This window comes from Aptenodytes patagonicus, chromosome 5, assembly GCF_965638725.1.
Source record: "Aptenodytes patagonicus chromosome 5, bAptPat1.pri.cur, whole genome shotgun sequence".
In the NCBI taxonomy this organism is placed as follows: Eukaryota; Metazoa; Chordata; class Aves; order Sphenisciformes; family Spheniscidae; genus Aptenodytes; species Aptenodytes patagonicus.
Window position 1 is genome coordinate 58,174,081 of NC_134953.1, and position 12,336 is coordinate 58,186,416.

The following is a 12,336-nucleotide window of genomic DNA, read 5'->3' on the forward strand; positions in this document are numbered from 1 at the left end:
CTAAACCTTGCTTTGAGCTATTGTTTTCTCTTGAGTGAATTTTTTTACTGGAAGTTTTTTATGATTTTTTCATATTGCAAAAACTACAATTCTGTATGGGGAGCAGTTCATCCGAAGTGAATTCGCAGTTGCCGGTAATCCATCAGTTGTGTACAATGTGGTGTAGCAGAGCTGCCTGTTCCCTGAAGTATAGTTTTGTTCTGAAAACTGGTGCTGCAAGAAGGATTCATGGTTGTCTCACACTGACTCGAGAGGAGAAAATGCTGTCACGGTCCAGCACTGAACCATATGTGCTGCTAGTGAGGATTCCGTGCTGGGGGCTTAGCCAACGGTTTTGCTGGGCCTTGCTCCCTTTCTCTGCTCTGAGGCAGTGGGCTGGGGTGGGCGAGGGGCTTAGGGGCTGGTTCTCAATTTTCCGTCTCTTACTTATAAAAGACTGTGTGCGCGTACGCACACACTGTGGCTGTTTAACTTTTATTATGCAAAAATCAAGCTCAAACTGTTTAGACTTTTTTTTTAAACCCACTTAAAATGGACTACGTTTATTTAAAAACATGTTCAGCAGAGATGTAATTTCCAACTCTAGCTCTCGTGAATACTGTCTTGGGCAAATGAGAAGCTGTTCACTCAGCGTGTGGCCGATTCAGATGCACTGGCATGGTTGGCTATTTGGGTTTTGAATATGTACTTACTGTTTTGCATACACAAATCCAAAACTCTCTTCTCTCTTGCTTAAGTGTTCTAGAGCTGCTATTTGTGATTGCCATCTGCAATACCACCTGGTCTGCTGGCAGTCGGAGGTAAATAAACTTGTTGCCTCCCTTTCCTGCACAGAAAGGCGGGATGAGATGCTGCTGCTTGTACTTAGCGGCACCTTTTCTGCTAATTACTGCCAATAACTCCTTTTTAGTTGTATTAGTTGCAAGGAAGAACAGTTTTATAATGCGTTGGTAGGTTATATGCTGTCTTACGCTGTTCTTGGTGTTGGTGTCAAACCAGAAGTTGTCTGGTCTAACGCTGGCTGGTGTGCAGTGGCACCTGGTGATTCCAAGAAAGCAACTGGTAGAAAACAGGAAGTTACGTGGACAAAATGTTAATGGCTAATCTCAGCATTGAGTCATGATGCAACTGTGTACTCCAAATTTAACTGCATGTGGGCAGCAGACAGATAGAAGTGGCAAAATTAATACTTTAAGGGGAGGGGGGGAAAGACTGAAAATCATAGGATCATAATTTTGGTGGGAAGGGACCTTCGGAAGTCATTTAGTCCAAACCCTGTTTAAAATGGATCTAATTAAATCAGGTTACCTGGGGCAGTGTTGAGTCTTGAACACCTCCAAGCTCTGCAGCACAAGTGTAATAGCAGAATGCTCTTTGAATTTTATCTTCCCCTCCCAGTCTAAAGCATTAAAACCAGAGCTATCTGTGAGCAGCTCATCTGGCTCATCACTCCTGGCCCTGACTCCTGGGGAGGGAGTCCTGGCAGGCAGACGCCATCCGGGCAATGGTGAGTGAAAAGGGGGGAGAGCCGCAGGGGCTGGATGGAGGCTGCCTGTGGTGGCCCATCCTTCTTCTAACTGTTGCCACCAAGTCCACAGGGCTGGATCATGCTCAGTGCTGGTAAGATGCAGAAAGAGGAAAACTTGGCTGCTGGTGTGTGGGGCCAGGGATGTTTTTGGATCTCTGCCCTCTGAGCCACTGTAGGAGGATGGGGCCTGGGAAGACGCTGTCACTATGGAAACAATGAATTTTCATGGCATCAAAGATTAGGACGCTGTTTTGAGTCCTTATCCTGGGGTTAATTAAAAATCTCCATATTAGTTGCACTGCTAAGAAGCCTTGAGTTTGCACTGAAGTTTATATTGAATATATTTGTTGCTAGGATGCTTCCGCAGACAAATTACCATATAATTAAGGCTGTTTAATGTGAAGGGTTAATGGGAGGCCTTGGTGAGAAAGAGCTCATGAAGGCTCAACTCAGTATCTTTTTTTTGGTTAGAAGCCTTAGATGACCCCTCAGTCCAAAAGGAAATACTCTATCTTGTAAAGAGAAGAAAGAAAGAGAGAAAACATGCAAGAGAAGGAAGCCAACCTTTCACTTAATGGTTGTAGTAGCAGATCTAACACGGCGGCTAGTTAATGTCTAATTTTCTCCTTTCACCACTGTTTTGATCACTTCTGTTTGTATGGGAGGAGTGCCTGAAGGTACGTGGTATTATAAAATGTCTTCATCCTGTACTATGGGCTACCTGTGAGGGGGAGAGCAGTAATCTTTCTAATCTCGTTAATCTTTGAAATGACTCCTTACAGCACCATTGTTTTCATAAACATCTACTCTTACCAGAGGCAGGTTTTTTTAAAGCTATCTTTGGGTAGTCTCTGATAGCGACTGCTGTGCTGCCTATAAAACAAACAATGATCAAGTTTGACATCTTTCTAAGTGTGTAGGGCTGTTAACACCCCATGTAAAAAAAAAAAAAATATCCACCAAAAAAAACTACTTTATGTGCATTAGACTTAAGAAATCTGCCTTATGCAGCAGTTAGAGCTGCTGGCATGTGCCACCGTACTGAAACACACTGAAGTAAAGCAAGGAGGACGAGAGGGGAAACAATGGCCATAAGCAGATGGCAATGTACGGCGACAGTAAGAGCAGCCATCACAGATGATGATGCTCCCTGATGCCCTCCTGGCTGGTGGGTAGTGGTTTAGTCTTGCTGTACTTGTACCAACGTGTTGAAGCTTGCAAAGCATCCTGTCTTGCACAGAAGCTCAGGATGGAGGAGAAAGCTGGTGGCTGATGTGTACGGGAGGTAGGAATGATAATATTTGACACTGCCATCTTATTTTTTAGTATCTCTAATGTCATGTCGTTTCTAGGTGAAGGACTGATCCTTGTTTTGCAGGTGGGTGGGTGCAGAGGAGTGCTCTGTTACACGGGATCAAAATGGTTTTGCAGGAAGGAGCAGTTTCTTGCTGCCCTCGGTCTGTGGTGGAGCTGGGAAGGTCTCCCTGTGGCACAGGGCCCATCGGTGAAGAGCAGAGTGGCTGTGCCAAGCGCCCGGCATGTCACCCGGTGCAACTCCTTTCTGGTTTGGGGTTTTTTTTCCCCCTCAGTTTGGTTTTTTTTTTTTCCCCCCCTTTGTAATCACTTCTGCTTGGGAAGAATTTAGGTCTTGGAAAAAAATTCAAAGCCCTTTTTTGTGCGAACGGCAAGATAAAACCTCTCAAAGCCCGGGGAGGATTTCAGTTGTGAAAGCCTGCTCTGTTCCCAGGGTGCACTCATTGGCAGGGGTGGTTTTGGGAGCAGGGCTCCCCTTGGCAGGGCTCAGCACCCCATAAATACCCAGCACACAGCACTCGCTGCGCACTTGGCTGCCGGAGGCTCAGGTCCTTTGTCGGGGAGAGAATGTACAGCCAGTGAGTATTCCTGCGGGCGCTCCTCTGTAGGAGCAAGTCACCGATTGCCATCGCGGTGTAGCGTTGGCTGGGGGGGGTTGCTGTGAGGCTGGGGGTCAGCGCAGTCTGGAGGGGAGGAGGAAGGGGGGGGGGAATCTGTGTGTGTGGGTGTCTGTGCTGGTACATCCCATGCAGCGGCGTGATTCTGGTCTGGGGGGACAGGATCACCTCCAGGTACCAGAGGATGGTCTGTACTTTGGAGGGGAAGGACAGTACCCTGCACAGCCTGTCTGGCATGTCTTCATGGGCTCTGCAGTAGGTCAAAATTGGAACCTAGCAAATAATTCTCAGCTACACACTCAAGTACACTTTACTCAAAGAAAAAAGGAAAAAAAATGCTTATCCAAGACCTGGGAGGTACAAGTTGGATTTTGCTTCCTGATGATTCAGGATATCCTGAATTTGTCCATTGGGTGAGAGTGCCTGCAGTGCTGCGGCACAGGCTGTCCCATCGGTATTCCCTATTCCTCCATCACGCGCTCAGGCTCGGGGTCTGGGCGGTTTGCTAGTGGCTGCAGTAGCTGGTCAGAGCCCCCAGAGCCTTTTCCCCCACAAAGGCTGGTGCTTCTCTCTCCTGATCTTTCAAGTTATTTGCAAGTTGCAGATCAGTCCATCCAGAAACAAAACCCCCTCTCTTGAGGGGGCGGGTTCCAAAGCTATCCCAAAACTGGGGTAACCCCAGGTCTGCTGGCCCTTTCAGAGTCGAGCATCCCGCTGGAGGCTACAAGAAGCTCTTTGAGACTGTGGAGGAACTGTCCTCTCCGGTGACCGCCCACGTCACAGGTTGGTGTGGGCTCCCTGATCTCCTCCTGCCCAGCTTTTGCTCTCGGGAGCTCACAGGCCACCAGAGCTCGGAGGCTTTACAAGGGTTGGAGCACAGGGTCGGAGGTAAAGGACTTAACAGGGCTGGTGTATTTTGGGGTAGAGGAAGGACAGATTGGATGGGGGATCTTTAGACTTTTCAATACTGAATACCTTGGTCTACGGTAGGTGTGTAGGTGAAGAAAACAGCATAGTTTAAAGAGCTCATGCATGTTTAAAAACCAAGTTTAATAAACGTTAAAAAAATAGCTTGCAGCTTTTTGTTCTTTTTGTTGACACAATAAAAATTATTTGGTCTGATTTGCCATGGGCTGTGCACATACCAATGTTGCATCTTCCGCAGGCAGGATTCCCACCTGGCTGCGAGGAAGCCTTCTGAGATGTGGTCCTGGCTTGTTCGAGGTGGGCGCAGAGCCCTTCTATCACCTCTTTGATGGTCAGGCGCTCCTCCACAAGTTCGACTTCAAGGAGGGGCATGTTACCTATCACCGAAGGTATGTGGCAATTTTTCAAACAAAAAACATAAATAATGAAGCACTTGCTCAACTGCAAGCACTGAGGATGTGCTCTGCTGCCCAGCACGTGGGAGGTGCCGGTTATTTCAAGTCCATGCGGTTATTGGAAGAGCTCTAACAGTGACATCGCTAAAACCAGCTGAAAATAACTGAAACTTACTCGTAGTTAGCAGAAATGCAACTTTTTGTACAGATTACAAAACATCTGGGAGGGGAGGGAGGGCTGGATGTAGCTGCAGGCAGTGACAGAATTACAACGTTGTCTGAAAACTGAAATGTGTTTTCAGTTAGAAGCTGCCGAGCTATCAGCTTTCAGGTGTTTGAACATTTAGACAAAGCGCTGTATTTCCCATCAGCTTCAGCTTTTTGCCAGCCATCCCTTCCCAGTGCCACAGGGGGGGGGGGGGGGGGGGGCAGTTGCTGGACCTCACGTGCTCCAGATGCAACGTGAGGCTGCGGGGACCTGCAAGCTTTCAGAGGTCTCACAAGGCTCATCACAAGAATATTGGTATTTTAACTGCATAGCCCATTGCGGTTTTACAGCTATACCTGTAATGTGCCTTCTCGCCCTACCCAGGTTTATCAGAACTGATGCTTATGTAAGAGCAATGACTGAGAAAAGGATCGTGATAACAGAATTTGGCACCTATGCGTACCCAGACCCATGCAAGAACATCTTTTCCAGGTACCTCGAGGTTGTAGACATTGCAGCGATGTCCTACAGTGCTTCCGCTTCCAAGAAGCCCCTGACTGCCTGTCCATTTTCTCTGCTCAGGTTTTTTTCATACTTCAAAGGTGTGGAGGTCACTGATAATGCCCTTGTTAACATCTACCCCGTCGGCGAAGATTACTATGCGTGTACTGAGACCAACTTTATAACCAAAATTAACCCAGATACATTAGAGACAATTAAGCAGGTGGGTCTTTATACTGAGCTTCTAAATATGTGGAGGAGTAAAACTAAAATGAAAATGTTTAATAACAGCCTCTTACAACAAGGCAAGAGTTGGGGTTTGTCAGGAAGATGATCCAGAAACGAAGCCAGCTGTGAGGGTTAGTGAGAGCAGAGTCAGAACAAGCTTGTAAATGAACCCACTGCTGCTGCTCTGAGTAATATTTAATTAGGAGGCGATGGGGGTCCATGGTCTGTATCCTCGTGCTTGGGTTGGGGTTTGCAAACTGGAGCTACACTGCAGCCTGGCCAAAGGGGACCGTAACCGGAGGGCTTCTCACCAGAGCTTTACTGCTCCCTTTATTTACATTGGAGCTGAGCAACATTCAGCCTGTAGAACAATATGTAACATAGAATGCGTGTGTTGATGTTTTTCTTTGCTGTGTTACCAATGTCCAGCCTGTGGAGCCTTTCCTTTTGCACCCCAGGATCCCGAACCTCTCCCTGTAACTATGTCAGCTCACCTGACCGTCTCAAATTGTTTGGCTTTGCTGTTCTTGTCACAAAACAGACAGTGATTTGGGCTTAGAGAAGAACTTTCCACATCTGAAGCGAGGACGTATTGACCTGCAACACCTTGCAGAGCTGGTAGCTTCTCATCTCCTGCCAAGAAAGCTCCTGACTTTCTGCATCTTCTTCTCCAGGTGGATCTCTGTAAATATGTGTCCGTCAATGGGGCAACGGCTCATCCCCACATTGAAAACGACGGGACGGTTTACAACATCGGCAATTGCTTTGGAAAAAACTTTGCGCTCGCGTATAACATCATACGGATTCCTCCGCTTCAGGCAGGTCAGTTAATCCCACCTCTGAGCGAACTGAGAAAATCTTGTCCCATAAATAATTTTTTTTTTTATCCTTCAAATGAGTTTCATCATCAAGTTGCTTTTTTTTGATCTTTAGATTGTATTTGCTTTTTTAATTAACGGAAATGTTATCTTTAAAACAATTATTTACATGGTTTCTAAATCATGAACTCCCTTTGTGTTAAAGGCAGAAACTTGTTGGGTAAACACTACAAATACAGACTAAGTAAGTATGGGTGAAACCCCCCATAACCCTTCAACTGTCCTCTTCCAGACAAGGAAGATCCGATGAACAAGTCAGAGGTGGTGGTGCAGTTCCCTTGCAGCGACAGGTTTAAGCCCTCTTACGTTCACAGGTAACGTTTCGTGGGGTCAGTAGACTGACAATGCAGGTCAGCTGAAAAGAGGGATGCTGCTCACGTGTGCCACGCAGCGTGTTCTCACGGCAAAGCAGCTGCTCTGAGCAGTGAGCGCAGGCTAACAGAGTCCCCTTTTATTTCTGCAAGCACACAAAGGTGGGGTATGTGTGTACAGCATCGCTGGCATTGCATGCTCTACAGAAGTGACACGCAGGGCTTGTTCTTGCATGTAATCAGCAACTAAAATTAGGAGATTTACCAAAATCAGGATGTTTATATTCCTGTTATTTTAAGTGATGATCTTTGTGCTATATTCAGCGCTTAAGTCAAACTACTACGTGGTTTTTGTCCAAACTAACTACAGTGAGCTTGATGTGCTCCCCGTACATTTCCAAATAGCTTTGGGCTGACCTCAAACTACATAGTGTTTGTTGAAACACCGGTGAAAATCAACCTCCTCAAGTTCCTCTCCTCCTGGAGCCTTTGGGGAGCCAACTACATGGACTGCTTCGAGTCCAACGAAACCATGGGGGTAAGCGGTGGGTCGTACCAAACTGGGCTGTACTGGGCAGCCAGCCCTGGACTGGGAGGCCCATCATGTATCGGTTTCACTTTCATTTCTCTGAGCCTACACCAAGCAGCTGCTTGCTTTTCAGGTCTGGCTTCATGTGGCAGAGAAGAAAGGCAGGCTCCTGAACATCAAATACCGCACCTCGGCCTTCAACCTTTTCCATCACATTAACACCTACGAAGATAATGGATTTCTGATTGTTGACCTCTGCACCTGGAAGGGGTGAGTCTTGGCGGTGCCGAGCCTGGAGGTGGCCGAGGGTCCCTGTGGCATTGTGCCTCCCCCTGCACAAGCTGGTGGGGGCCAGCAGAGCCCCAGCACCAGACATGCCGGTCCCTGCGCTGGCACATCCCTTCCCCACTGGAATCGCCTGCGGCACTTGCACTGACTCTCCCCAACCCATCTAAATATTCACATGTGGTGACACACAGACTAGACAGTGTGGAAGTTACCCAGAGGTGCAGAGAGCCTGTTTGAAACTCATTTTCTGAGACCTCGTTTCCCTTTATCTTTAATAAATATTATTGACTACCCAAGGGCTGATGATATTTCAGTTCCTGGGGCTGCAATGAGCAGGATCTGCTTGAGGTTCGAATGCTGCTTTTTGTGTTAACACAGAGAAATGTGGCATCGAAATGGTGTTGCCCAACCCCGTGTTGGCTGCATAGCCGGGGCGCCCTGAGCTGAGGTGGTTCTGGCCGCTGCTGCAGGGCACTCAGGGCGAAAACCAGCAGCTGCCGGGTTTTCCTCACAGGGGAAGCGATGCGCACGCACAGCTTGCTTCTGCCAAGGAGCTGGGCCGGGACTCGTCTCACTTCATTGAATTTTAGAAAAAAACAGCTGCATTTGAATCCCCTCACTTGCAAATGACATCTTTGTTTCTGTCTGTGATCCTGTTTTTGTGCAGGTTCGAGTTTGTTTACAATTACCTCTACTTAGCCAACTTACGAGCAAACTGGGATGAAGTGAAGCAACAGGCAGAGAAAGCCCCGCAGCCTGAAGCCCGCAGATACGTGCTGCCCCTGAACATCGACAAGGTACCAGCGTGACTCCGTGCCACTGCAGCTGCCAGCGGGGCTCGGAGGCGCCAGCATCTGCACCACTCCCCTGCAGGGCTTATGGCCGAGCATCATTAGTGGTCTGCCTGACCCCATTTAATTCAAATTAAGCATTTTCATGGGGGTGCAGGACTTAAAGTATGGGTCTTTAGAGAAACTTTTTATTTTCTTTAGCTGATCAATGTTACTCAGTTTTATTTCTCATACGTTACTGTTCAGAGCAGAGACTGTGGGGCAGCAGTTAATCCTGGAGGGTGCCACTGCCAGGAGCGGAGAAGGGAGCGGCTGCAAGCCTGAGCACGTGTGGTTAAATCCTCCAGCCCCAACTCACAGTGTGAGGTCCATTAAGTGGCCAGCCTGGTGCAAAGCGCTCTGGCTTGCAATTGCTGGGGTTTTTTCCCAGCGATCCCGCTTGTGGTCATCAGCAGGTGGGCCAAGGGCTGCCGGGGGGATGCAGGTCAGCCGAGCTGCTTGCAGAGCTGCAAAGCTCACAGGCACCCCTGCTTGTGTTGCTGATCAAGCAAAAAGTGCAACCCATGTGGCAGTGCTTAATTAAAACCTCTGAATGTCTTAAGGAGGGGAAAAAAGTTATGCATGTGTTTATGAGCACAGTGAAGGCTGACATACGGTCTGGTTTTAGCAATAGGCACTCTCACTGCACTATTGCTAAGAAAATGGAAGAAGCATACTGCCATTCTGCAGCTTGATGAGGCTCTGCTGCACATCGCTGCCTTCGCTGTTCAATGCAGTTTGCAACGGATCTGTGCAAACAGACTAAGAAATCTGTTTCTGCATTTCTGTTGTGTATTTTTCTTTGTCCCAGGCTGACACGGGCAAGAACTTGGTCACCCTGCCCTACACGACAGCTACGGCGACCCTGCGCAGCGATGAGACCATATGGCTGGAGCCAGAAGTTATTTTCTCAGGGCCACGCCACGGTAAGATGATGACCCTGAAGCACAGCCAGTGGCAACACAAGTACCCCCTGCACTCTGCAACCTACTAATCCTCATGCATAATTTTTTTTTATTGTAGCCTTTGAATTTCCACAGATCAATTACAAGAAATATGGTGGGAAACCTTACACGTATGCGTATGGGCTGGGGCTGAATCACTTTGTCCCAGACAGGGTAACTATCAATGAACGGGTGAGGCACATCTTTTGCATGAGCTTTCAGTTTAAGGACAAAAAAAAGAGTATTTCTGAGATGTGGTTTTTTCGGGTTTTTTCCCACCTTTAGCTTTGCAAGCTGAATGTTAAAACAAAGGAGACATGGGTGTGGCAGGAGCCAGACGCGTACCCATCAGAGCCGATCTTTGTTTCCAATCCGGATGCCCTAGAGGAAGATGACGGTAACAGTGATTTTTATTTTGGTCAATGGCATCATGATTTGAAAAGCTTGTGTCTGCTGGCCGCGGGGGCTGCCTGCAAGGCTGTGCCAGAGGCGGGCACAAGCAGAGCCCACAGGCAGCTCCCGGACATGATGTACCTTGTTCTAACGCTGGTGGGAAGTTTCTGAGAAGAATGTGGGAAAATTGAGACTGAATGAAAACAAAGGAGGAGAAAGACCTCTAGGTTTAGATGATCTGTTGTCCTCATTTCCTAGCCTTTTTCCATCAGGAAATTCCAGGTGGCAGAACTTTGTAAAATTTAAACCTCTCCTAAACCAAGCGTGTTTTCTACTCCTAACCCATCCTCCTCGTGCAGGAGTGTAGTGAATACAGGCTTTGTCATTCAAGAACACATAGTTGTATTCATGCTAAGCACTGTACGCGTTTCTTCGCACATCCCCAGCCCTGAACCTACTTTTGAAGGTGAGTGGCAGCACTCAGCCTGAGAGGGTGTCCACTTATTCCCTGAATTCCTCATCTCCAAAAAGGATTACGTGAAGCTAGGAGAAGTCTTGGCTCTGCTGAATTTAAGAGCCAAGTCTCACTGGTTTATAGTGAGAGTTTTGTATGTCATAGCCAAATATTTCATATTTCAGAGTGAAATTTCTTATTATCTGTTCCCAGTTCAGGAAAGTGCTTATGCAGGGGCTTAAGTCCCACTGAAATGAAAAGGTTTGAAGCTTGTTCTTAGAAGCTTTCTTTAACTGAAGTAGACAACATGCATTTTAGGGATATGTTTAAGTCTCTCTCACTTCCTGGGACTTAAGCCCCTGCAGAAGCACTCACCGAAAGCTGAGTTAACACCGGGCTCCATGCTCACGTTTCTGTCATCTTCCCCAAGGCTGTGTTTGATGCTGTCACGGACTATGGTGTATGGTTGTTCCCACGTTCTCCTGCAATGACTGACCCACAGAGTACACAAATGAACAAACAACCTAAGAGCTAGGACGTCCCATCCATTCCACACAGGGATGCCAGGATCCAGAAATGGGTATCTCATCGCATTAAACCTCAGAAGCAGAATTGTAAAGTAATTTAAAAGTTTATAAAGTAATTCATAATGTTGAAAAAATTAATGGACAAATTTGATATATATTCCAGTAAGTGACATTTGTCGTCAGCCCCTGCAATAGCTTTTCATAGTTCCTTTTCAGCATAAAAACACTTTTCAGTTTTAAAAAGAAACTCTATAGGAGCTACTGTGCCACAGCACCCCCCGCTGGCAAGCTGACAACGGCAAGAACCCAAAATGGTGTGAGAAATAATCTGTCTACTTCAGAACTGACGATCATGCGATAATAACAGGATTTACTGGTGTCCTGTGTGCGAGTGGCTACTCTTACCTCGACCAGCCCAAGGGAAGGGTACGGCAAGTGCACACCTGGGACAGGCTTCTTGTTTTCCTTGCCTACTAGGGGTTGTGCTGAGCATCGTGATCAGCCCAGGCACAGGGCTGAAGCCCGCCTACCTCCTGATCCTGAATGCCAAAGACATGAGCGAGGTTGCCAGGGCTGAAGTGGAGGTGAACATTCCCGTGACGTTCCACGGACTCTTCAAAAGAGCATGACCACTGCCTGCAACACGTCGCATTAGGTTTCTTCCATCTCTGAAAAGGTGCAGTCTCCTTTTACAAGCACTCAGATGACCTAAACTCCTTCAACATCACTGTCCTGGTTTCAGCTGGGATAGAGTTAATTTTCTTCCTAGTAGCCTTTTTCTTTGTATGGCTACTTAATTAAGATTGAGCATTTCAGTTTTGTTGATGATTCTTCAAAATACTTCACCAGGTATTTTTCAAATAGCACTGTACATCTTGAAATTATGCCAAAGGGTGTAAGAACTATACAGTTAAAACAACACAAGTTTGGGATGGTGGGGAGTTTTTTGGTTTTACAAAACTAAACTTTGCAGCTGTGGCAGAGTTAAAGATGCATGAAACAGCACAGTGTAAACGCAATACCTGTACACATGGAAACATGTAGACCAGTCTCTGTGCTCTGTTACATGCCTTGAGAAGAGGTAATTTTTAGCCTATACTGAAGTGTTACAGATTTAAATCACTTCCTGGTCACTCCTTTAGTATCCTCAGAGCAATCCGAGTGGAGCCTTTCCATAGCTGCTTTGGAAATCTGAACTGGCAGGCCCAAGACTGTGTGGCAGGCAGCATTTCGTCCTTTACTGCGGCTGAAAATTGCACATGCTAGCTTATGTGTTTTCTCTTTCCCATTTCTTTTGTCAAAGTGCAGTTTCTTGAGTTCTGGATTTCATACTAAGACGTGAATATGAAAAAAATCAAGCAATTGTTACGGCTTGGGATTAATTTGCTTCCTTAGTGTGCTCTAGACTCTCAGCTTAATCCTTCCTTTTCACAAAATAAGTTTTCAACTAATGTAGTAAGAGGC

General features: G+C 46.9%; 1 protein-coding gene across 1 annotated transcript; it reads left to right on the forward strand.

The window, feature by feature from the left end:
* Positions 1 to 3,405: 3,405 nt before the first annotated feature.
* RPE65 (retinoid isomerohydrolase RPE65) lies at positions 3,406 to 12,280 on the forward strand. Its single transcript, XM_076339960.1, has 14 exons — positions 3,406 to 3,420; positions 4,160 to 4,242; positions 4,625 to 4,775; positions 5,374 to 5,481; positions 5,572 to 5,713; positions 6,393 to 6,540; positions 6,829 to 6,910; positions 7,313 to 7,445; positions 7,570 to 7,706; positions 8,392 to 8,521; positions 9,366 to 9,480; positions 9,578 to 9,672; positions 9,784 to 9,895; positions 11,350 to 12,280. Exons 1-14 carry the CDS (start codon positions 3,410 to 3,412, stop codon positions 11,499 to 11,501), a joined length of 1,599 nt encoding a protein of 532 aa, XP_076196075.1. The 5' UTR covers positions 3,406 to 3,409; the 3' UTR covers positions 11,502 to 12,280.
* The last annotated feature ends 56 nt before the right edge of the window (positions 12,281 to 12,336 follow it).